Source organism: Anser anser, assembly GCF_964211835.1.
Source record: "Anser anser genome assembly, chromosome: 21".
In the NCBI taxonomy this organism is placed as follows: Eukaryota; Metazoa; Chordata; class Aves; order Anseriformes; family Anatidae; genus Anser; species Anser anser.
Genome location: NC_139742.1, coordinates 11,972,655 through 11,998,470, shown reverse-complemented (window position 1 = coordinate 11,998,470; position 25,816 = coordinate 11,972,655). Strand labels below are relative to the sequence as shown.

The window sequence follows — 25,816 nt, the reverse complement described above, 5'->3', positions numbered from 1 at the left end:
TGGAGCACCGCTTTGCCCCGAGCACCAGGGCAGGGGCAATGGGGCGCTGGACCTGCACCCCCCGGGGCACAGCCTGCTGGTCCCCAGGGCCCCTCAAGGACACAGCAGTGGTGCTGAGAGGTCAGGGCTCAGCCAGCTGCCCCACAGCCCCCGGGCCCGTGTCCAGCCACCAAGGGACACGGCTGGTGCCGCCGCAATGGCCCTGCAGGAGCCTCACACCCGACACCTCCTCAGCCCCTCTCGCCGCAGCACCCAGCCCCTGCGTGGTGCCAGCCACCACCTCGGCTGCAGATCTGGGCACCCCGTTTCTTACAGCAGCTTAACAGAAGGAAAACCTGCTGCTAATAGAGCCGTTTCGTCCCTCCAGCTCTGCGCTGTGAAGAGCAGCAGCCACCTCTGCTGGAGCGGCAGGCCGGGAGGACTCGCATCGTGTCTCGGCAGCCGCTCTGCATCGAGCAGCCCCGGCGTGCCGGCAGCGAGGGCACTGCCCACGTCCTGTCCCACACGGCTCCTGTGCATCGCCTGAGCAGACGGGATTTCGGGGGATGGAGGGGACATCGCGTGCCAGCACCGTGCCCTGTGCCGATGCCGCCCCAGCCCCTGCACTGCAGGCGCGGCCGAGCGGGGGACGCACGCAGCCTGTGGCATTGGCCGCTGCCTGGCACGGGCAGGGCGCTGCAGGCACCATCCCTCCGCTGGCCTTCAGCAGGCGGAGATTTTTGAAAGGCAAATCTTTATTAGTGCAGTGAATGTGTCTAACCCGCATTAATTCCCAATTGCGAATGCTTTCAATTAGCGACTGCAGGCACTCGGAGTGCTGGATGTGTTCATTAGTGACATGGCCTTGCGGCTCGGTGACAAGTGGGATGACAAACCTGTCTGAGGGACTCGTAAGGGCTTCAGCTGTGGCAAAGCTCTTGCACTAGCAGAGGGAGAGGGAAGCTGAGCTTCCCCAGGTGCCTGCAGCGGTGCGGGGACACACTCCCACCGCCGGGTGGACGGACCCCATGGGACCATGCACGATGGCAGCGTCGGCAGCAGAGCAGCCCCGCACCCACAGCCTGGTGAGGGTGACCCGGTGCCCTGACGGGTGCAGGCTGGTGGAGGAGCCCCCTCTGCCCGGGCCTCAGCACATCCATCACCAGCAGAGGCATCTGCAGAGCCTCTGGGGCCACCGCAAATGCTGAGTCCTCAAAATCCTGCCTGAGCAGATGGCCCTGAGTCACCTCCAGAGCCACCTGGGGAGCAGAAGGACTTGTCCCATCCCTGCCCGCGGGCAGGGGGCTGCACAGCCCTGGCAGGGCTGCAGCGCTGCCCGAGCTCAGCCTGCGGTGCAGATTTACCCCCTGGGCACCGCCGCCCCCAGCAGACAGCGGGGCTCAGCCACGCGCCCAGCCGCAGCACCCACAACAGCCCTGCAACGGCACTGTGCTTTCACAGGGCTCTGCTGGCCCAATAAAAGATTATCAGCTAAATAAAACAAGAAGTGAGTGATGCCACTATGCCCTGCTGGATTGAAATTGTGTGAGCAAAGTGGTTTTCTCAGGGAGATTTATTTCCGCTGCTGGATGCAGGCAGCCAGCCCAGTGGAGAGAATAAGCCTTTCGCTCCGAGGCCACTGCTCCCTCCTGAAGTCAGCACTTGGTTTTTATCTCATTTTTGAGGGAATCAGAACAATAAAGGAAATATAAGCAGATATTCGCTCAACACCAGCGGATGGAGGTGTGCACACGAGTGCACGTACACACGCATGCTGCCAGGAGCCACGTGCTCCAGCTTCTGCTGCGGGTCCTGCCCTTCACCACACCAGCAGTGCCCAGTGCCCACGCTGGGCAGGATAGGGACTGAATCACCGTGATTTGTACTTCCCAAGGTGGGTGCCTGCTGCCCTATTGTTGGGTACAAAACGCTGTTAGCCAGCCCCCAGGGGCAGTTAGTGGGAAGGGGGCGATGCACTGACCTGGTGCGTGCAGAGCAGTTACAGAACTGACCGTGGCAGCATGGTTTGGGCTAAAGCAGAGCCAGCTGTTACAGTATTTTAAATACCAACAACCCAAACTCGGCTTGTGCTGAGTTACAAGGGAGCACCTCCAGTCCCCAGCGCTGCCCCGTGCCTGGGGCAGTCTCTCTGGCCCCGTGCTGCTGCGGGGCACGGCCGCTCTGGCAGCAAAGCCCAGCAGCCGCTCACCAAATGCTTTGCTTCACCCCGCGCCGGCACTCACCAGCGGCCACCAAGCAGAAGGCAGCGAGGCTGATGTCTCCTCTGTGCCAGCAAGCTCTGCACCTGACTGCAGATGCTGCTGCTCCTGCTTTCAGTGCTGAGCACCACAGAGGCTGCATGTGGACAAGGACAAGCCCCCGTGGATGTGGAGGTCCTCGGAGGAGGCTGTGAGCTCTGCCCTGGGTGATCGCCCACGGTCAGGGACAGAGCCCCCAGGCTCCCCCACACCACAGCCTGCAGGGAGCAACCAAGGCACCCAAACACCACATCCGAGATTATCAGATTTCTGCAGCTCAGAGCGATCCCCCTGCAGATGTCACAGAGAACAGGAGCCTTAAACCGCTCGCCTTCACCTCTCCCACTGCGAGCTTCGATTTCAGATACCGTCACCCCGTAATAAGTGGGCACCAATATCTGCTCCTGCACGAGTCCTGCTCGCTGGAAAGCATGCCATTATATCTCCAGTAATTGTAAATATTGTAAAGTGCTCGAGTCAGCAGTCTTGCTGAATTTTGCTTTCAACATCTGCAGCCCTATAAATCTTTGTCTCCTTCAGGTGAACTGTGCTCTCCACTCAGGCTCCCATTTACATCCTTCAGCACAGTCACCCGCAGCAGCTCCCAGCCCCGACCCCACCGCCTTCGGCTGCCCTTGGGGATGGGGCCACGAGGGACCCGCTGGCCTCCCGGGAGCCGCGGGCAGCCCCGGCTCCACCAGCACCGTGTGGCCGTGCTGCAATGGGCCCAGCGGCCACCGGCACCGTTCGCTTTGTGCCAAAACCCTTCCAGTCACCAGACCTTCACTGGGCTTTTTTTTTTTTTTAATTGTTTTCAAAACAGATTTCATGTGGTCCCAAAATGAGACCATGATTGTAAATTAAAGTGTAATTAGCCTTTACGCTTTTATATTCATTAACTCTTCTCTGTTAATGATGCAGAGGCTGGAGTACAAACCCAGCATTATGAAACCACATCCAGGAAATAAAATAGTGATTTAGATAATGGCCAGAATGTATTGCTACTTACACATAATTAAACAAATGCTCAATTTACACTTGGAAACATGAATGAATGTTGATTAACCCCAGCCCAACGACTCCGCTGGCGACGCGGGTAAGTGGCCGCGCTGCCGGCAGGGCAGGGCAGGGCAGGGCAGGGCAGGGCAGGGCAGGGCACCCACTGCCCCAGCGCATCTGCCCGGCCCAGCTGCTGCAGCACAGCCGGGCCCGCGGCCGCCCCAGCCCGGGCCCGCGGGCGGCTCCAGCGCTGCAGGTCAGTGCCAAAAACCGCCCTGGCACAGCGGCCGTGTCCCTGCTGCTGCGTGGCCGGGGCAAGCAGCAGGGCTGCCGCTGCCAGACCCAGCTCCTCGTGGGGAGCCGCGGGGCTGCAGCGGTGCCGCAGCGAGGAGGCATCGCCTCCGCTCCGGGGCTGCGGGTGGGCTCTGCCTCCACTCCTGCACAGGCTTTGTCTCCCAGTCCCGTGAGCCTCCTGCCCTCCAAATGTGCCAGTTACTATGGAGACGTCGCCTCGTTAGCACAGGAGGAGCTTAACGAAGTCCACTTGTGCAGGATAATGTTATTTGCTGCTGCAGATCCGGATGCAAGGAACACAGGTGGGGGCACAGATGGGCCCCTGCTCCATCTCCTGCTCCATCTCCTGCCCCTCGTGCCCACGGCCACTGCGAGCCTGGCACCACGCTCTGCGTGGCCACGAAGCGAGCCCAAGGAAGGGACCTGGCCACACGGAGGGCTCGTGGCCCCGCCGTAAGGAGCTGCAGGATCTGGAGATGGTTCCAGTGCCAAGCAGGGCTCCCGTGGTGTTTCCTGATGCAGTCAGCCACGGGCGCCTGGCCACGTCAGGGCAGCTTCTGCTCCTGGGGCTCTTACTGGGGAGAGGGGCTGGCAGCAGCCCTGCAGCACAAAGCCACCTCCATCCCGGGCCTCCCTCAGCCCTCCACGGGCGACAGGGCGGGGGCGGCGGGCAGGACAGGCGCTGGTGGAGACCTCTGCTCCCAGGGACGTGTGGTTCATGGATCGTTGACTCAACAGGCCATAATGGCTCCATCTATCGGGGTCAATACGGGCGCCTTTGACACATGATAGACAATAATTGCTCCTGCTTAGAGACTTTTTCGTTCATGGATCATTGACCTGATGGGCTGTAACAGCTCCGAAGGAGGCCGCTAACGCGCTGTACACCCCTGCGCTTAAAAGCCCTCAGGAAAGAGCCGCGGTGTGAAACCATGGCACTGCCACACCGGCGGGCGCCAAGGCCCGTGCAGGGCCGCCTGTTAGAGGGTAATGGCCAGGGGCAGGGTCCAGGCCTTGGCCTCTGCCAGAGCAAAGGCGCGGGCGTTGCTGGGGCAGAAGAGCGCCGGCGGGGAGGAGAGCGGCGCTGAGCTCCTGGGACTCGGCCGCGCGGTGGCCACCAGCCCTCGCAGCCCCACAGCGGGCAGCCCCAGCGCAGGCACCAGCCCAGCTCTCGGCCAGGCAGCCCTCCCACGGCAAGGCCAAGGGGGAGCAGCAGCCCGGGGAAAGGCCACGGCACCCCCGCGGCACCAGCACCCCTCGAGGGCCGCGGGACGCGACCGGCACATGGGGACGGGCTCCCCTCCCAGGGCCCGGAGCTCCCCTCTGCGCTGGCAACTTCCAGGTATATGATTTAATGAAAGGCACAATAAGAAGTGAAACAATTAGAATTTCTGCCTCATTATCATGGTAATCTTATCAGTCGGATAATGAGGTATTAATGGAGATTTAATGTGCCTCTCATAACAGAATCCCTTGGAGAAAACACATAAGGAAATTGCTGTAAATCCACTTAATGATGGAAAGGTCCCCAAACGCCATATTCCAGAGGATGAAAAATGCCGGATGCAAATGAGAGAGAATCAAGGTCAATAACGCTGCGGGGACCCAGCGGAGGGCGGCCGCGGCCGGGCGGCGGAACCGGCCCCGCTGCTCGGCGCCCCGGGGCGGGGGGGGACGGGAGCGGGACCGGGACCGGGAGCGGGGCCCGGCGCTGCAGGCGCCCCGCGCGGCCGCCAGGGGGCGGGCGAGGGCCGGCGGCGGGGGCCGGGGGGTGGCGGCGGCGGGGGCCCGGGGAGCGGCCCGGTACCGCCGGGGCAGGCAGGGGCAGGGAGCCCCGGCCCTCCCGCAGCGGAGCCCTTCCGCAGGGCCCCGCCGTGTGACCGAGGAAGCGAAGGGAAAGGCCGGCTGAAGCGGGAGGAGAGCGGCGCCTCCCCGGTGCCGCCCGGTCCTCGTGGGACGGTACCTGCGGCACTGCCGCTGCTCCGGGGAGCGATGCAGAAAGAGGAAGCCTAGTCAGGTAAACTGCTCTCCTTTTAATCGGTTTTTTACAGAATAGTACATTAATAACCATGTTAGAGACAAGATGGGTTTCCTGTGTACAAGATTGTGCAAGCTCATTAATTTAGATTTATAAAGGCTTTACCAGTCTCAAAGAGGAGAGGCAGTACAAAGCTTTTAAATAGAGGTAAAGCACAATTAAAAGGTACAGAACACACATTACTAACGCAGCAGAGATTAATTCTCAAGTAGTACAGGCTCAACCAGGTTACCAGCTGTTACCCGAATCAGAGCATCCTTCCCCCTCCTTGTCCGCCGTTTGCCTGCTGCTCCAGCTCTCCCGTCATGCTGCCAGCCCCAGGCTGCGCAGTGGGTACAGCAGCACGGCCACATACGTTACACTCGATTTCACACACACATGCTTCACTTGCTTGAAGCTTTGCGGCTAAACAGGTCTGCCTTCTCCTGCTGCTCCTTCTCCGGCCCACCAGCCTTCCCCTACACGCCACTCGGCTCTAACGCGGCGGTGAGTTCTCAAACTTCTGCTGGAATTTTGCTTACAGAACACCGATGTTTGCGAGTGATACAAACCAACACTGTGCTCACCAGAAACCCACCTACAGGAAAGGGGATCGCGATAGTGGCTTTTTTTCCTGAAATTTATGGCAGTTACATTCAGCATTTGGTAATATAAGGTCTTTAAAACAAAAACCTTTAAACCTAAATGATTAATAGGTCATACACATTCCAATTCTCCTTAAAGAGGATCTAAAAAAAGCCTTAAAGAGAAAACTCCTTTAGAGTTAGGAGCAAAAAAGGAATCTCCTGGGGATGAAAGAACCAGCCCTTTTCTTTCACTCCGCTACCCCGCAAAAAAGGAAAACACCACCTTTGCAAAAATTAACAGGCATAGTCAGGCCATTGTTCAATTTGGCAGTTTCTCCAGACACGCTAACACCCAGTGCTGAAGTCAATGACCAAACCCCAAGTCCATGAATGCAATCTACTTACTGCTAATGACCTCCCCCCAGCCCCTTTCCCTCAGGGTGTTCCATTCATTCTTCAGTGGTTGACGTAATTTTAACAGAAAGCACCAAGTTTACAGAAACAGGTGTACATGGTTGGCTGGCACCTTTTGGCAACAGTTCTGTTACTTTTGGTCCTTTATGCACTCTTTTCACATTTACTATTGCACACCAAAATCTAACAACATCACTTCCTATACACGTAATTTATCATTTTAAAACAAAATGTTATGGGACACCAGGGGAAAATATTAAGATGACATTACAAGGTTTTTAATTCTTTGGAAAGCCTAATTCTCTAACTACACCTAGTAATACTATATAACGGACTTTCAAGAGCAGGTAAAAAAAAAGGCAAAGGACCATCTTGCAATGAATACTCTCAGCTAATCTGGGGCTCACCGAAACACTTACTGGTTTAAAAATGTTTTTAAAAAATTACTCCAGTTCTTCTAATCATTTTTCTACACAGAAAAGCAAATTAATAAAAATAATGAAGAAAATGGTTCTTGCCACTTCCATGAAGGAAAGCAAATCTGAAAGACCAGGTGATGCTGATCAGACTCTGTTCGCCAAGCTTGCAAATGGGACGCAATGCACAGGGTCATCACCAGCTTAGGTGTCGTGCCATCTTTTAAACTAGTAAGATTTAGAACAAGACTGATTTAAGGATCAAATATTATCCTCAACTAAAACCCAAACTTCAGGACTAAAAGTATTTTCATACATTGGTCTTAACATCTCAGATATTCAAGTAATAATTACGTATTATAGGACACTTCAATATAAATAAATTTATATTGCTTTTAGATATGATCTGGCCATATCTTTTTCGAGGGCATATTTGTGCTTCACTGCTGTGTGTTATCGGTCAGGGCTGTGCTTGCAATATTAAGTTACATGTTCAGCACCAAAAACCCATCAAGGCTAAATAACCAGAATGTTGCAGTGGTACACACACTGAGTTCCCACAGTAAGGCAGATCAGAAGAATTCCATTTCTATTGAGTGTTGCTCCTCCACACAATCAAGTCTCTAATAAAGGAGAAAGACTATTAAAAAAAAAAGTTACCATTCCACTCTTTCACCTGTGATTAGCTTGGCAAAAATGCTATACTGAATTACATATAGAGCCCTAGAAAATAAGTTTCTTTAATTATGCCTTGACAAGCAGCACAGCCAAATCAAGCACTTGATACTTTACATAAATTGTTCTAATTTCAGTTAACCAAGTGATTTTAAGTACTAGTTCCTTACAGGTTTTAATCATCAAAATGCACACACACAAACACACACACAAAACCCAACAAAAAAAGCAAAACAACAACAACAAAAAAGAACATATTTTGTAAAGAATGTGAGAAAGATTTTGTTTCCTTTACCAGTCACAGACACCAAGTCTTAACACATCCCTCTGTCAGAAGTGCACTGAACACTCCAGGAAGAGCAAGGAATAATACTGACATGAAAAAGTTAAATGCTCACTGTCCTTTTTCAGTGTAATTCTAACTAAAAAAGAACAGCAATTGCTTATATACAGGTGACAACCACTGGCCATCACTCAGACCATTTCATTCATGAAAAATTTATGGGGTGTTGTGCATAAAAACGTCTTTGAATTCATAATTAGCAGTTTAAGGGAAAGGTGGGGTGAGAAATCTATAAAACACCCTGACCTGATGTCATGATATGTTTCATAAAGAACAGTGTTATATTTTAAAATATTTTATATGAACAGTAAAACTTGCACTGCTGCATAGCAGACAACATGAAGAACATTTAGTAAAAACATTCACTGAAACCCCTGGCATATGTATTTAATGTCACTAATCAAAATATATATTACAGCCCAAGGTTTTGTTAAGGATCTCTGTTTGGGGTTTGTACAGTATACACAATATTTCAGAAAAAAATATTACAGTAAGGTATTATTACTCCTTTTTATATTAGACTTATCTATTGTAACTTACAGTCCCTCTCCTCTATATATTCAAACCTTTATAACACCCTAATGCCCTAGCCAAAAAGCGTTTAGCTATCAATTAAGCCCTGTCTATTATAAATTCCAGTTTCAGAAATTTCAGTAATTACATTTTAATAAATAGTTTAGTTTGTCCTTTTTTAATCTTGAGATCTCTCCTTTTGAGAAAGTCCTTTCATTTACCAAAACACAGTACTTAACAACCTGTTAGAGGTCAGAGAGGCTTTTGCTTGTTTATTTAAAGGATAATGAGTCCAAAGATAATTGCAATGCATTAAATATAGTTATATAATATTTACATTGTCCTCTCAGATTTTAAATTTAGGTGAAATACAATTGGTAACTAATGTCACCTACTACAAACTTGCAGTGTGGCTGGTGTTTTATTAATAAAAGGTGTATTAAGCTAGAAAGTATACTAAGTGGTTGCCCTGATTCTTCTTGTTTCAGTATTCCATTAGAAATGAAGTGAATTATTCACGTGAGTAAGAATTCAGGAAAAGGGGTGATGAAAAAAAACATGGAGACTTTTCTGCATATTTTGAGATTCCAAAATACCTGAAAACTGTGGTCCCTTTTACAGTGCCAGTATCTACAGGGGAGAAAAACGCAACCAAAAGAGAAGAGGAAAACCTGTTAAATTAATTTGGTTAGTAAAGGTGTGTTTTAAAATGCCGCAATTCTGTACAATATTATATACAAGAAAAGTTTCTTCTTAGCTTTTGCAGCTGTTGTACATTCTTATAGACTCTTCTGCTAACAGTCTGCCCGTGTATGTGCTGTTTGAGTTACTTGCGATCATCAATAGTCTTAATGAATTCAACTGCTGCTGTGAACTGCATCCACCAGTAAGATTCTTCTCCAGATAAACAGTTGGCATAGAAACTACTAATGTACTGAACAGTGGACAGCAAGCAAGGTGGATTTGCCTGAGGGTTAAAGAAGAAAAAGATAGTTTGTTTGCAAAGCTAACTGTAGAGAATTGTAAGATACATAGTAGTACAATTCTATTTCTGCAGTGATCTCACAAATATGTACATGATTATGCAATACATCTGTAGGATAGTGACTGCTTATCCAGACCACCCCCTTTTCACATCCTCAGAAGACATCTGACTTGGTGAAAGGAGCATTTTTCCAACAAGGAAAAACAACTAACAGGCCAAGAGAAAGAACAACACAGGCAGAATCTATAAAAGCCATCACAGATTTTAACACATGGAATAGCCTATTATTTTAGAATTTTATACATCACAGACCATTCTCCAAACCCTCATGCTTCAAAAAAATGCAAGTCAGTACTAATGTGAATCTTGGATGTCGAAGAGGACAACATTAAGCATGCACAGATAACAGAGGCTGATGGACACACAAAAAAAAACCCACCACCCAAAACAACAACTACAAAAAAGAACCATCACCATCACTCCAACAATGCTTGGTCCCAATTTCCTTGGTTCCAACTAGCGAAGTTTGCTTGGATTCAAAAACCGTAACTGTGATCACATTTCTGATGTTTCTATTTAAACATGCTGAATTAGTTTTTTTGTTTGTTTGCTTGTTTAAGTTTAGCATGCTCCCAGTTACCCAAATGAATTATTTTTCTTCCTAATGTGTGCTTGCTTATTAAAAGAATTAATTGAAGTTTGTGATCTTTGCAGAAGAACTCACCTTTATGAGAACAAAGACCAGAACAGGAACAAAATCATCTGCCCCAGGTACTGAATCTTCATTTGCCAAACTAAGCAGGTTCATGATTGTTGAACACATTCGCAGGATACACTGTACTTTGTCTCGGGGGGTTTTGTAAGCGCTTATTGTGCGGATTTCAGACTGTGCAGATGGCCACGGTGCCTCCCGGAGATATACCTAGGAAAAAGAAACACATTGCCTGTTCTCATTTGTCCAAGCTACTAATGTGCACCACAAAGGATCTGAGGTACCACAGACTTGCAGGCGGGAGCAAGGCTCCAGACTAGCAGGAAGCTCTAGGTCAAGATGGTTGCATTACACTCAGAAAAAAGGTCGCTTCCTGCTGTGTTATAATGAAAAAGTACAAGGAGACAATGCTGTATGTGCAATTAACATGATTAGCCTGTACTTATTACTGACTTCTCCAGTACACTATTTTGAAAGAAGGTAGAGCTGTACGTCTCTGTCTTCCCTATAAGCAGCTTTATGAATGCTCACTGTTTGGAGTCACACAGCTCAAGCACTGAACTAGGAAGGCTGCAAACATTCAGCCTCTCGCAGACTTCTTAAGCCTACCAACCTGCTTTTAGTTACCTTATTAACCATGAGAAAATTGAAAATGCTGTGCAAATTCAGAGATGTGTCACGGTTCTGTTAATGATGGCTAGTTCTGAAAGCTAACTTGATAACTGCAAACCACAGCTATAGCCTATGAATCACATTAGAAATATAAAGGGTTGAAGTCTTGTCTTTTGAAGGAAACTATCAGAAAGTTACTGCATCTTAGTATTGGCGCAGTGTTTTTCGTGCAGGGTATTACAGCTGGCACAGATAGAAAAACAATGTTTCTAGATGTAAAGCAAAACAATCCTCCCCTCATCATAAACACGATCAAAACCCAAGAACCTCAACGCACAAAGCAAAGGAAAGGAGAAGTTGTTACCTCAGGTATCTGAAGTGCTTTGTGGTTTGCAGTCACTACTTTAGATAGCCTTTGTATATGTTCATGAAGGACCCTAAAAACAAACAGAAAAAATAAGAGTAAGAGGTAAGCAGCAGCCAGCCAGTAGCCCCCTGGGGTTTCCCAGTAGTTTCAGGTTTGGTATACTGTAAAGAAGATCTTCAGAAATGTATATCACGGTGGTCCCAGCTAATGGACATTAGGTCAGTAAGTGACACGCAGGATTTTGCCATACAATCAAGTTCAACTATGCAGCCAGTAAAGCATTCAAAAAACATGTTCTAAGAAGTAGCAAAACACCTAAATGCATGGAGAGTGCTGTACTAAAACAGAAAATGGAAAGAGCAAGTCCTGAAGCAGATTTCAATTATTCTCAGCATACACACCTGCAGAGCTGAAAGTCTGTATCTCAAGTCATTATACTTAGAATTTTATTTCATTCTAGCTGTTTGCTGCAAACACAAACTTTTGCACGTGATGCTAAAGTACTTCTTTGGTTTTGTACAAAATGTTCTAAAAGGAAACAAGTTTATATGGCATGATGGCCTTACGACAATCAAGTTTGTCACATGAAGACCACAGAGCTTCCTTCTGCACCAACTGCAAAAAAGAAACCAGGTACTTCAAATTGCAGTAACTTACTGGTCACGCAAAATATCTCCATCCTGATTAGGGTAGAACGCAAGTTTGAAAATACGATTCATCACACTGCGCTCTATAGCTAATTGTGCATCCTGAAGCTGTTCTTCACTGGCATTCTGCCATATGGCATCCTGAGCCATCGCCCCATATAAGAACTGAAGAAAATCTTCAACTTGGGCTGTTTTATCATCTGCTGCTGTAAGTTTCTGGAAATCTGATAAAAAGTAAAAAAAGCACATTCAGTTAAAGTTTAAAAAACAAACAAACAAACAAACAAAAACATTTCCTAGATATTTTTCTGGAAAGAAGAGCTCAGAATACATTTCAGACTTCTCGCTAGGCAACACTGGGGCTCTGTTTTGCCCACACCCTGGTCAGGGAAATTCAGGCAAGAACACCTGAATTAAGCAAAGGAATTAAAGGAAAAGCATATAGACCATATTTAGCAAAGCATACAGTTAAAATACTTGATAATGTATCAATCACTTCCTCTGCAGTACCAATTCTTGTACTTTCTTTCTAGCCACCCACAGAGATAACGCAGAACAATCACCAGAACTGGTTGGAATGAGTGCACACAAAGTTGTCAGGGAGAGGGAAAAATAAATAAAATCAAGAAAACCTGTGTGTACTATTTTCTACCCCTACCTTTATTAAGTATGCATAGTTGCAACATTCACATTTATCTACAAAATACAGAACGAGTGATGCAGCCAAGTTAATGCAGCGTGACCAAATCACTGGCCATTCATCAGCATCATATTTATAGCATTCTGGATCAGAAGACAACTGCCACTCACATCTGCCAGCAGCCTAAATGCCACAGTTGCCAATTTCTCTTTTAGATCATCCAGAAATAGCTGCCTTCTTTCTGTCCAATGAAAGGGCTTAACTCCTTTTCTGGGTCACTGAATCTTGTTACCAGAATTTAATCCCAGTAGATATAAATTCTTATACTAATACCAGCCTATTCAGACAGATTTAATATACAGCACTATCTGCTCCAGGAGCAAGAACTGACTCCAAATTTCTTATGTGCTTCATTAAGTCAGGTATGTGCATATATAACAGAAATAGTTTGTTCTAAGAGGCCCTGTTTTGGGAGTTGTCTTCCTGTGCCTATATTCCTTATGCTATGACATTTTTGTATCTTTGATTCATCTGATTCAAATTACTACTCTTCTCCACATCTTCTAAGATACAACCACAGGATCTGTGCTGATGACTAAATGCTGCAACTTAATTTATCATTTCATAATTAGTCAGTCAATCTTAATTGCTTAACAGTGTTCATGCTTGGAGCAGATGCTAGATAATATGACTTAGCATCACTTTTAAGGCCAGGTGAGGTGAAATTACTTTCATTCTAGCCCATGAAAAACACAGACAGTTACCACAGCTTAGCTGACACAAGACAATGTTAAATCACAGTAATCTGTACATTTGAGCCATTAATTCACTAGCTGAAATGAAGACTGTTTTAGGAATCCACTCCTCAGACCAGGAGTTATACTTTAAAATATTAACCCAAGACAGTACGTAAATACCGAGTGAAGTAATATAAACAATCCACAGTCTGCATTAATCTTACCTTGAATAAACTCCCTTATTTTCTTTTCTTTGCTCTCGAGCAGTAACCTTACACATACTGTAGTGAAGTATCTGTTGGCCACTTCTTTATCTCGCAAAACTCTTTGCAACAGCCTTTCCAAGTGTGCTTGTGTTGTTTGTAGACCTTGGCGACACCGAGTTAAATAAGCGATATATGGAGCTCTTTTCCTAAAAGAAGTGTTCTACATTAGATTCACAGAGAAGATAGAAAATAATAGCTTTATAAACTGTTAAGCTGTAGTGCAAGAATAATCTTCAACCTGCTGTTTTTAAAACAAAGATAACACCTGAATTAGGAAATTCAGTCTTACACAGACTTCTCTGCCTGAATTCACTGCCCTTGCAGCACTCCAGACTGCAAGACTAAAGCAAATTCTAAACTGCCTCTTTTGTGTGTTAAGAGCTGAACATTAGCCACAAACTGATTTAATTCAAGTTTATTTCTACCTGAACTGACTTAAGGTCCAAACTTTAAGCCATTCCCAGAAACAGGAGACAATGTCATCACTTTGTGGGAAAGCAGAAATATAATACCTGATTTGGTAAAGTACAATTTAAATCAAAATGGATCTTTCCAATCTGTTAGTGAGTAAGTATATGAATTCATAAACCCACTAATAATGAGACACAGAACAAACCTATAGTCCTCTGCAATAGAGGCCAGCAGCTTTCGACAGGTCCTGTTATCAAAGCGGCTTACACATCGCATTGTTTCTTGCAGCTGGGCCATCAAGTTCTTGTCTTGAAGGTTAATAGCTTCAGCTAGCTGAACTTTCAAGAAGCACACTATTTCATTATCTAATAAAGAAAAAAGAAAAATTATTAAGGAAAAGGATGTAGGCATAATGAAAATGGAACAACAGTCTTGAATATGGGAGACGTATGCAGCAGTTTAAACCAAAACTTCTGTACATGACACAATGAGTGTTAAATTAAGTATTTCTGAGCTTCCCAGATATCAAGGGGTAAGTTTTCATATCACTACCTTACTTACTATTTAGAATTATTCTGAAATGTGAAGAGGACCAGACAAGAAGACAGATTGACCTGTCTGCAAGTAAACCTATAACCTGCAGTACAGGCATCATTAGACTGCAGAAAAGAGGAGATGAATACAGTACAAAACATTTGAATGCATAAAGAAAATTTACCTTCAGGGTCTGTGTGATCTGGTAGACCATTCCTTGTTGAATGTGTCAACATTGGAAAGGCAACAGAATCTGCTGAACAAAGAGCCAACCTCAATTTCTTCTTTGCATCCCTTAAAGAGGAAAAGCATTTTCTTAAATGCAAACACAGCTTCTTCATTAAGCAGTCTGTTTTTTGTTTCTGTTGTTTTATTTTAAACTTACTAAATGTTATTTAACATAATTTTAATACACCCATGTTGTCAAGACTTTCGAGTATCAGTTCTTTTGATATACCACCTAGACCAGTTTCACATGAATTTTTCCAATGAATTGATCTCTCCTCTCAAATTACAACATCCCTCACTACCTCGGTGGAAATAGAACAGTCTGAGATGCTCAAAACTAAAAGCACATAGAAATTTACAATTAAGGAAGACACCATTATCCACACTGATATTTGTGGGAATCAATAACATGGCTTCAGCTTTTACTTCTGCTTTGTGGTTACGATTAAACTCGCAGATGTGTTTACCTATAGGAGAAAGCAGAACTTTGTGGCTGGGCTACTTGACTTGCAGAGTCTGGTAGATCATCTGCAGACATGTTTTGCAAAGCCTCATCACGTGGAGAGTCATGCACGCTCTCACCATCCCCTGTAGTCTCTATGAAAATAAAAAGTTACACATGAGTGAAGGAGTCTGAAGAAGAACCTAGACTAATACTCTAGGAGAAACAAAGACAGCAAATAAAATAACTTGTTCTGAATAAGTGGAAGACCTATTTTGAAAAATACGCAATCTGCAAGTTACTAAGAAGAAATTGCAACAGTTTTCAAAGACAATATACTTCTTCAGTATCCATTTGTTAATAGCACATCTCTTGCCAGTTTGCTTTTTTTAAACAGCCACCTCAATGGCAACATGGAAGAGCTGCCCTTGGGAATACTAATTTAATTCTCAAACAAACTACTCTACAGGTTATATGAGAAAATGTTCCTGTTTTAAAGCTCACATTGTTCAGGTGTTAGCACTAACGTTTGTCTAGAACACTGAAGTGCTTTTTATCTTTAAGGAGGAAAAACTATGTCAGTGATGACTATAAAAGCCAGGTTCTCACCTCCACTGTCATAGTTTACTAAAGCTCCTTCACTAGGACTGGTTCGCTTAATTGCATTCCTGTATTTATCCAGAATATCTTCTGCAGCTTGCGCCTGTGCACTGAGCCTTGGGCTGGGATCATCTGAAAAGACCATTAAAAACAAAAGGAGTTAACCTTATATTGTGACAACTGAAAGCTAAATACAAAAATTTAGACTCACGCATCTGGACTCTGCCTTAGCCAAAACAAATAGCTGCTTGTGTTGCATAAAACCACAATTCAAATACATTTATGAGGTCTGAAGCAAAAGTAGGAAAAAAAATAAAGTGCAATGAAAGCGAGCAAATAAAGCCAAATCCTTGGCATATTTATACTGTATACACAAACAGTTCTTGTCTATTTGAAGACTTCTAGAAATGACTAGGAAAATAGAAAACTCAACACCCAGGTCCAAATTATGTTTAAATTTAGCACTGAAGAAATTATCACAGGAATGCGTCTGCAGCTAGCCTTACAGCTCAGCTATGATAAGGACGCAAGCTTTTTAATGGAGAGAAAAAAAAAAAAAAAGACTCGAGCCAAGGTTCCAGTACTATTGACAGAAGCATCATGACAATTTAAAAATCAGTCTTCAAGGAAACAAGTCTTTATCCACTTTCTTATTCAGAAAGTGGGTTGTGAACATTAACTATAATAGTGCATTTCTTTCTGGTATTGGACACCTAATGGGCACTCTGGAATTTTAAAGGGCATGTTACAAGCAAAAATTTCTATGATGATATTATTCACATACCTTGAAGTGTTGAGTATCTGTCAGGCACCATGTCATCTTTGTCTTTTTCCTGTTTTTCTTTCTTTCTAAATGGAATTGGAGCTGAAAATGCAAGGTAGCTTATCAGGGACTACGCTGAGATAAAATCCAGACTGAAGAAACTTTAAGAAAATGGCTAACGAGGAAATTTGTCACCAAATAAACATCATCAAAAGCCTATCTGTGAGTTGGAGCTAAACTGTATTATCAGCATATGCAGTAAGTTCTACGGTTAACAAAAATACTACCAAGAGCCAGGCAGAGCGCTTTTTTTTTTTTTTAAAACAGCTTTGCCTTCCAGTACATTCTACGAAATTATTAGGAGTCATGTTGGTTTCCATTTCTATTTATTTTTAATTTATACTTTAATTTAGCCAACAGTCATAACTCAAATATTTGTTGTAATGACAAGAATCTTTTCTGGCAACTCCTTCCCATTATTAAGTCCAGGGGGAAGATGTAAAGACAGTCAATTGTGAAACAGAAGACCAAATAAAGCAATATTAAAACACTGATATTGTTATTTATAGTCACACATTGATGCTCTGAGGATTATCTTATGAAACAGTAAAAAATTCTATGGAAGTGACTAAAGATAAAATAAAAAGGCATCACGTACTAAAGCACCAAAACCAGACAGACATGATCCTACCTTTGGGCATGGCAGACACAAAACGTTTTCTCCACCATGGCTTGTTTCTGTCAGACTTCTCATCATCACTGTCTTTTCGCTCTTCAATCTGTAGAGGGATGGAATATGTATTTTAGTACATTACCACATCACGTGTAAAGACAATTTCTCCTCAACAGCTACAGGTTATGCTTTATCAACTGTAAAAACAGAACTATGGCAGAGTACAGAAAGCCAGAGCAGGTTAAGTTAGAAATACCCCTCCTGAGGAGGACAGCCAAGAATACAACACAAATGCTGTGAAAAGAATTTATTTTTTTTAAATCAATTGCTTTTCAGGAAGCTGCACCATTTTCCATTTTAACAATACAACAGAACTATTTCTGAAATCCTACCAAGTCAAGTAAAGCTTATCCAGTAAATTTAAGAGGAAACAGGTAGATTTAAGTCAATCTGAATGCCTGTAGTTTTAGTTTGCATGTCATTGGCCAATTTTTAAGAAGTACCCACAATACATTGTAATTCCTTGGTTAAAAACATTTACTAACAGCTTTCTGGCATGAGAAGCATAATTATAGTGGGCACGCTAGGCAAAAAAACAAACCAACAACACAAAATGATAAACAGGAACCTCACCTCTCCCCTAGAGGAGTCTTTACTGGGAGATGAAGACGACGACTGAGATGCAGCCACCAGAACGGCTGTCCCAGTGTTGGTGGTTGGCATCGGAAGTTCCCTCTCCTCATTACCAGGACGTCTGTTCCACCCAGGATCACTCATAGGTCTCCGAACTGATGACACTATATCTGAACTCCTGCTGCGGACTAGCCTTTCTGGGTAAGAATGCCTCTGCTTGAATGCTTCTAGATCAGTTGGAATTAAAGCGTGAGACCCAAAGTTTGGCAATCGGGCCTCATTACCTCCCATAGCTCCTTCCAAAATCGGTGGATCTGGTGGTGGGTGAGATGGTCTTGCATAGTGTACTTTAGGCCTTACTACAGCTGATACACCTGAGGTAATAAACATAAAAGAAGCCACACACATTTCTGTTAATATTCATCCAAATTAGCTGATACTAACATAGAAGTATTGAATGGCAATTTTTATTAACAAAGCTTATTCTTTACCACTTACCCTCATTTGATGACAGAGGGTCAAACAATGCAAGCAAAGAATCTGTCTGAGAAGGAGGAGATGTCAACTGACTAGCTCCTGAAACACAGGTTAAAAAAAAGTTAGCATTGTTCAAAGAACCACTTGCATGTAAGGGACATTGAAAAAACAGCCCTCAGTAACAGTTCACAGAACTTATGTTCTAAAAAATTATTAAAGATATTCTGATACGGAAAGATTCCTGTGTAATGTGGCCTGATGATCAAAAAACTGCATCACAAAAATGGGGAAAATCTTGAGGAGCAGACCAATTCCAAAGTGCAAGAAAACAATCAATGCAATCGAACAGAATTAGCAAAAGGCAATCTTAGATTGAAGGATCAAGCTCTAGTGCTACAAAATACCGGCATCTCTTTGCCAAACAAATACAGTGCTAGAAATAAGGAAAATACTGAACTTCTCAGCCATCAGATCTTTGAAATAGGGAAAAAACTAGGAGAGGAGGAGTATCCTCTGAGCTTCTACTACAACGTAAAAATTCGGGGATTCTCAATATCCATTATAAACACATCACTTTTACTAATGTTGTGAGACCTCAGTTATCAGAGTTTTTACTTCTCATTTACTGGTATCTTACTTACCATGGGCTGTTTCATCCATGTCAGGACTTGTCACAGAATCTTTTCCCCCAAAGTCAGAGCTACATTCAGACCTGAGATCCTCAATCTTATTAGGAATATCTTCAGATGTTGCACTAATACCTTACATATAACAAAAGAAGCACCTTAAATACTCTTCCAGACAAAAAGGAGGTAAAATCCTGAAGCTGTTAAAATGTTTGGTGAGCAATGCAATAATCAAGTCCTAACTGACAGCACCACTTAAAAGCATTCCAAACTTCCATAATTGTAAAATGAGATTTTATATTTCTGCTTTACATATTCAATGGTTTTAACACACCCATGAATACACTTTGAAAACGTGCATTAGAAAGATATTTCACTCTGATAAATACTTTGTGGAAAACTAGGAACTCAAGTACATATATGCCGATTTACTTAAAGTTACGATAATAAACTAAATACAAGAAAGTTAGGAGTTTCCTCTAAATCAATGCTCCACTACTAACCATTACTACTGTACCACACAGTATTCTATGCATTGCTACTTTTTTTTTTTTAATTTTCTAAGTTAAATAAAGAATTACAGCTTTGAAAATCCCAGAATGAGTACAAAAAGTTACATATAATTTTTTTCTCATGAAACTAAAGCAAACGCAGCAGAGCAGATGCTATGTTCTAATATACCAGTGTGTTTTCAGACTCAATTAAACACACCTGATACAACGCTGAGGCCTGGTGTACTGGGTCGAGAGCTGACCTCCCTTACATCTGTGTCATCAGATGTGCTACCCAGCCCAGAACAGCTTTCCAGTTCTTGCAGTCTTTCTTCCTGTTTTAGGTCTGGGGCCTCTACAAAGGGAGACAACACAGAGAAGAGAGAAAAAGCATCATTACTCAATGCTAGGCTCCCTTAAAATTCACATACAAAAAGAAGAGTGTGAGGCTTGATTTGGAATATTAATTTTTAAGCTAACTGAACCACTTCAGCAAGTTTTCTCCGTGCATAGAAGGCAGGACTCTGCACAGATAGCAATGCCCTATTTGCATAGGCATTTTGACAAGTTCTTATCAGTTTAAGTATTGTATTACTTAGAGACAACAGTATACAGCCAAAACAACCAAAGTAAATCGTGATCAAATATAGCACTACTAAACAGCACTATAAAAAAGAGCTAACAATTTTGCTTTGCATTCCCTTCCCTCCTTTTTCAGCCCTTAAGAATTTATTAAGTAGCAGTTAAGTCTCTTACAATGCTTTTTATCTTCTCTCTGCCTAGGAATAATACATCCTTCTAATACTAGAAGTATTCAAAAATATTAACTTAAGCTTACAACAAGAGTTTCTTGAGGAAACAGAGGAAGAGGCTGTTGCTTTGGATTATATGCCTCTGGTTCACACTGAAGTAATAAATACAAGCTACATAATTCTGACCTGAGTCACTTGGTAATACTTCCACACTCCAGGCCTCGCTTGTGGTTTCTGATATGGTTGAACCTGTGCAAGGATCAAGCAACACAGATCCTGAACCTGGTAAACACAGCAAGCTGCCTAGCATGTTCTCTGCAGCTGCACCTGCAAAAGTAAAGCAGAAATGTACAACTAGATGTATACTTTCTGAAGATAAGTCTAACACAACGTGTTCTTATTTTTCCTCTTGTAAGTGTCCTTAATAAACTAATAATGAAAGACAATGTTACAAAGATAAAAATGGGCAACCAAACACAATACAAGTCATGCACACAAAATCCTCCTACAGAGCAGCTCCACTTTAATCAATGAAAACACCTATTTAGAAAGAGAGGAGAAGGGTTCTGGAGCTTCACCATTTCAAAGCAAGCATGAAACATTTTAACATACCAGATGCACAACTGAGTTACCTGCAATTTCTTGCAAATGGTCTTCATCAATATTTGGATCAAAGTCACTACCCAAGACATCTGTACTCCAAGTTTCGCTGACAGTTTCTGATATATCTCTGTCATCAGTCAACCCCATCATATCACGGATTTCAAACTTACGGAGCTTGTCATCAAGATTATCCTGAGTTGTGGCTATATAAAAATAAAAAGTTCTGAATTTTTTGAAAGGCTTCTCTGATTACTTCTAATTGAAAATCTGTAAGAGTACATTAAAGGGGGGGGAAAAAAAGCACAAACACTAATTCTGTCACATAAGATAGTATTTACAAGTAAGGCCTGTAAAGCACCATTATACAATTCAAGAGATGCTCCCTGAAAGCAATGTTTAAGTACATCTGAGATGTAAGAAGAGTCTTAAAAAACACATGGTGACCTATCAACCAAACTGACAGATAAAGTAATAGATAAAATTTAACACATTATCAAGAAACTTATACAATTCCAATAAAAAACTTAACACAGAATTGTTGAAGTTGGAAGGGATCTCCAGAGATCATTCAAGCCCAAACCCCCTGTTCGAAACATGGTCAATTACAGCAGGTTGGTCATGGTCATGTTTTGAAAATCTCCAAGGTTGGAGGCTCCAAAACCTCTCTGGGCAACCCGTTCCGGTGTTTCACAAATTTATGTTAAACAGAAAGCTATTCAGCTGCTTTAAGACTACTCCAAGGTAGACCACCTTATTCCCTTAAAGGGAAATTAAGTATCAAACAAAACTTTACAAGCAGTTTCCTATAAAGGACTTAAGTCTCAAAATTCCATGCAATTTTCTTTTCCTGTGGACTACAAGAAATATTTCTAGGAGGAAAAACAAAAACGCCACAGAAATAAATGCAAGACTGATTGCACAGGGTGAACATTTCCTTATTTTTTCCCCAAACTAGTAAATTTCTCAACCTTTTTCCACAGAACTTTGGCTTTAGCATCTACAGCACCTCAGGCACTTGTTTCAGAGAATTAGCACCTGCCTTGTTCATGCTCTAACAGCTGCAGAGCTTCAACACCATTGCTCCCAGAGGGGCCTGCACCAAGCTCTGATACAGACTCTCCTTCTAAATCCAAAGATGATACAGAGTTGGAGCGATTTGAAGGACCTGTGAAAACACATTTTACCATAAATCTAATTTGAATAACAGTTTCCAAATATACAGGATTAACAATCCAGGACACAATTAACAACAACGATTAAGAGAAATTAAGTAGTTGTTCCAATACAAAATACTGAACTGATGAACGAAGTGTTTTGCTACTCTTGATCCCGACTCTGTAGATTCTTAATCTGCACTATGATTTATACTTCACATGTACGACGGACCATGCTGACTATCATAACCTACAAATAGATTACCAGAGATATCTAGAATGTCACCATTACCATACTTCAACTGAAAGTCAATAAAGCCTTTTTCTTTAATTAAATTATTGTTTATTTGAGAAGAAAGAAAAGAGAGCAAGAACTACATTACAGAAGCTATAAAAAATAAAGCACACTAAATAATTTGTACAGACCTCTTCGACACCACAGATAAACTTCTGCTTTGTTGTGTCTGAGGTTAATATAAAGGAGTTGTCCTGAGTCCAGAAACCATTCTGAGATATGTAATAGTTTATTAAAACATGATGAAAAAAAAAAAGTCTGAGAACTCTAAGTTTAGAGGAAAGTTAGATTATCTTTAATAATTAGTTGTGCATTTAATTAAAAAAACAACAACACTCTTCTTCTAAATACACTTACTGTTTTTGGTCATAATACTCAGACTAAGTTATGCCTTTGCAGGTCAAAGTTCAGTTCCAGACTTTTTTCTTTGAATGGCTAACAGAAAAGACAAGCTCTTAGCTTGATCTTTAAAACAGCGGAGATGACATGCTATATATTTAACAGAAGTTTCTTTTACAGATAAGGGGAAAAAAAGTGACAAAACTTCTTCAAGACTTAAGTAACCCTTCACCTTCAGATATTCCTTCCAGATTATCACTGCAGAGGGAAAAGCGCAAGGTTTTATCAGGTTTACCATGGAGTTTGTTTTCATCAACAGGGACATCTCCTTGTCCGCCATCTGCGAGCTGCATGTTTAAGACCTGGAGAGTTGGGGGGAAATAAACAAGACTTTCTTAACATAATCTATTTTCCAGATAATTACACAGTGAACAAAAACTTGCACATGCTTTTTGTACTTTTTTTTCTAGATGTTAATGGTATAATCAAACTCCTAACATTCCATTTGAAAAAAACACATTTATCTCCAAAGTTAGAGCCTGGAGGGAATATAAGGTAACCAAGACATGAACATAGGGCAAACCCTGGTAATAGCAGGCCCACCAGCTCCCTCCTTACTCCATCAGTCTGATGTAATATGGAAACTGATGGTTACACAAGGCTGCAGAAGGAGATAATCCCAACTATCAAGCAAAGCAGTGAAGATGAAAGCAGAATGCTGTTCTGTGCCTGATGAAAGAACAGGCTAGAAAACCAGCCTTAACCTAAGTGACATATTTTGAAGGCATTCGTGGCAACGTGACCACAGCTCCACCCTCACAAGAAGCTGGGCTTGTGTGATTCAAGTCTGAGCTGCCAAAAACATCAGGATCAGCGTTCCTGTGCTGTTATTCACATACATCACTTGATGCAGAGGACAAAGCACACAGGGAGGTAATAGAATTAATTTATTCATGCTCAGAAGAAACAGCCCCGGTTTGTTAAGCATGTTAGATGACAAAGCCTCTTCATAAAACTGCCAGCCTCATTTTTCCTGTGTTAATATACTGTTTTTCACAACTTGCAGATATACTAAAGGAGGAGAAAAAACTTCTAACACGTGGAAATTGGAAAGCTAAAACACCCAAGTTCAGTAAAACAAACAAGTGAAGATTTTAATCACTTTTTGAATGTATTATCTGAATTTAAGCACCACAACTTCATTGTTCTGCTATTAAAGAACACAGAGGCTGTATTTTTCAAAATATCTAAGCTGTAATAGATTTTGCATACCTCATTTTCTGACATCATTCCTGGAGTAATCTGTGGACCTGTTCCTAAAGAAATCACCAGCACTTCTTCCGGCTGAACTTCTGGGATAGTCTCCTGTGAGGATCCTTCGTGATCTCCATGCTGATCCATTAGAATATTTGATCTACTTCTGCTACGAGTTGCTAAGAAAGTGTTTTGAAATATCAACATTAGAAAGCTGTTCCTTGTTTAGGGAGAAAAAAAGACAATACAATGGAGATACAGAACTGCAATGTTTCAAATTAATAACATGCATACTAATAAATTTATAAAATGCCAAGTCTTAATAGAATTTGAGAGATAGAATCAGTGTTTAACATTAAGTACTGAACTGTGAAAAAGCACATAACATAAAAATTGAGAGAAACAACGTATGTCACATCCTGTTTGCCTGCACAATTTTTTACATCAAAGATTAGCACAAATTTCAGTAACTTTAAAGGGTCCAGAGTTTTGACGTGTAATCAAAAATGCAACCAAGTAGTAACAGTGAATTTGATGTGGTGGTAGCTGCAGAGGAGCTCCCCAACTATATACACTTGGAGGTGGGAATATGATGTCTGCACTCATTTTGTTAAAAAGACTACTCCATCCATATAATTCAAAGGAATTGAGGAAGATATTTATGTTTTAAATATTTTAAGAACCATGTGCTATTTCTTCGCTCTTTAAATAGTAGTCATACATGCCCACACAACCTAGAAAAAACATCTATCCTTAGAAGAGATTGCCACTGATCTAGTAATAGGCAAAGTTTAAAAAGCACCCAAAAAGAAACAAAAAGATCTCTTGAAAAACAGATTCTGCCTTTGTAAAATCGTGTGTTCCAATCACAGAAAGACCCTTAATAAATTAGTTGATAACATTAGGAAGTCTGTTACCAACAAAAAAGGTCTAGGTTCCTGTGGCTTATAAACGATGTTTAATTAATTTGCATTTTAGGAGGAAAAACTTTTAAGTAGAGAAAATTTATTCTAGTATGTGTCTCAAATGCAGATCCGCAAATACAACATCAGGTGTTTTATTCTGATTATTTGGTGACTCTTTATTAGTCTTTTCAAGTAGCCTCATTTTCATGTTTGACACTGTGGAAGGAAAAACACCCACAGGGAATTAACATTGCTAAGTATGGCAACGTGACACCAATTATTTCTTTATTTGATCCAGGGAATACAAGGCAAGTATGCAGAACTAACAGCCAAATTTTGATTTTAAAATCATCCACAAATACACATACGGTATTCTTAAAAACTACACGTACATAAAGAATGAGTTTCATATAGAAATCAATTACAAAATCTGAAAAAGAACTGATTGCCAAAGTAAACCAAAAGCATGCTTAAGTATGACAGTTGTGTTATAAGTAAGTTTCACAGAAAAGAACGGAAAGAGGGCATTACCCACCAAAAGGGGTTACTAGAGTTATATGAGCTGAAAGATTGGTAGCAGAAGTATCCCAGGCAGTAATGGCTGCCAATTGCTGTCCTGGATTTCGAAAGCATTAAAGTAAAACAAAAGAAATCAAAACTTTGAGTAACAAAACTATTTTGTATCATAAAATAAATCTTGTTGTGCCACTACTTTATAGGCCTAAGACCAGAACCATTCAGCAGCAGAGTTAAAACAACATGGGATAGGTTTGTTTTGGGGTTTGTTTTTCTGTGCCGCTTATCTGTCTGTATGTATTTTGATCCTACTACAAACTAACACGAAATGTCTCAAATGAACAGAAATATCCCATTTGGTCATATCCACATAAATACACAGTGACAAAGAGTACCACACTTCTTATATTAAGAGAAAATATTACTGAAATGGAAAAGTTCAAGATTCGGAAAACCTGTTCAAAAACAGGAAAAGAAAACATAAAATTGCATTACAGTATCTTAACTACTGAAACTAGATTGGACAAATAATGGAGAACAAAGAGAGATTCTCTCCTCAACACATACTCAAAGTTCTACTCTTTTTCTTCCTCCTCCACATTTGCTCCCTTCTATGATACAATCATTTTAAACTTATTTTGCCCCACTATTTAAGTGTC

At 42.5% G+C, this 25,816-nt stretch overlaps 1 protein-coding gene across 9 annotated transcripts in view; it reads right to left on the bottom strand.

Moving 5' to 3' along the window:
- Nucleotides 1–5,543: 5,543 nt before the first annotated feature.
- GAPVD1 (GTPase activating protein and VPS9 domains 1) overlaps nt 5,544–25,816 on the bottom strand; it is a 32,411-nt gene continuing 12,138 nt past the window's right edge. For 5 of the 9 annotated variants that reach the window (XM_083807215.1, XM_083807216.1, XM_083807213.1 and 2 more), the window contains 20 exons: nt 23,755–23,915; nt 22,715–22,844; nt 21,734–21,859; nt 20,724–20,897; nt 20,278–20,418; nt 19,560–19,694; nt 18,864–18,983; nt 18,244–18,321; nt 17,746–18,119; nt 17,131–17,218; nt 16,461–16,541; nt 15,686–15,808; nt 15,102–15,231; nt 14,591–14,700; nt 14,078–14,237; nt 13,420–13,607; nt 11,829–12,042; nt 11,169–11,241; nt 10,205–10,402; nt 5,544–9,462 (listed from right to left, as the gene is read on the bottom strand). In XM_083807215.1, coding sequence (XP_083663341.1) covers nt 9,322–9,462; nt 10,205–10,402; nt 11,169–11,241; nt 11,829–12,042; nt 13,420–13,607; nt 14,078–14,237; nt 14,591–14,700; nt 15,102–15,231; nt 15,686–15,808; nt 16,461–16,541; nt 17,131–17,218; nt 17,746–18,119; nt 18,244–18,321; nt 18,864–18,983; nt 19,560–19,694; nt 20,278–20,418; nt 20,724–20,897; nt 21,734–21,859; nt 22,715–22,844; nt 23,755–23,915 — 2,945 coding nt within the window. In that variant the 3' untranslated portion in view covers nt 5,544–9,321. Of the gene's footprint in view, nt 9,463–10,204; nt 10,403–11,168; nt 11,242–11,828; nt 12,043–13,419; nt 13,608–14,077; nt 14,238–14,590; nt 14,701–15,101; nt 15,232–15,685; nt 15,809–16,460; nt 16,542–17,130; nt 17,219–17,745; nt 18,120–18,243; nt 18,322–18,863; nt 18,984–19,559; nt 19,695–20,277; nt 20,419–20,723; nt 20,898–21,733; nt 21,860–22,714; nt 22,845–23,754; nt 23,916–25,176; nt 25,258–25,816 lie in introns of all 9 variants that reach the window. The other 4 variants (XM_083807219.1, XM_083807218.1, XM_083807220.1 and 1 more) reach the window with 2 other exon arrangements.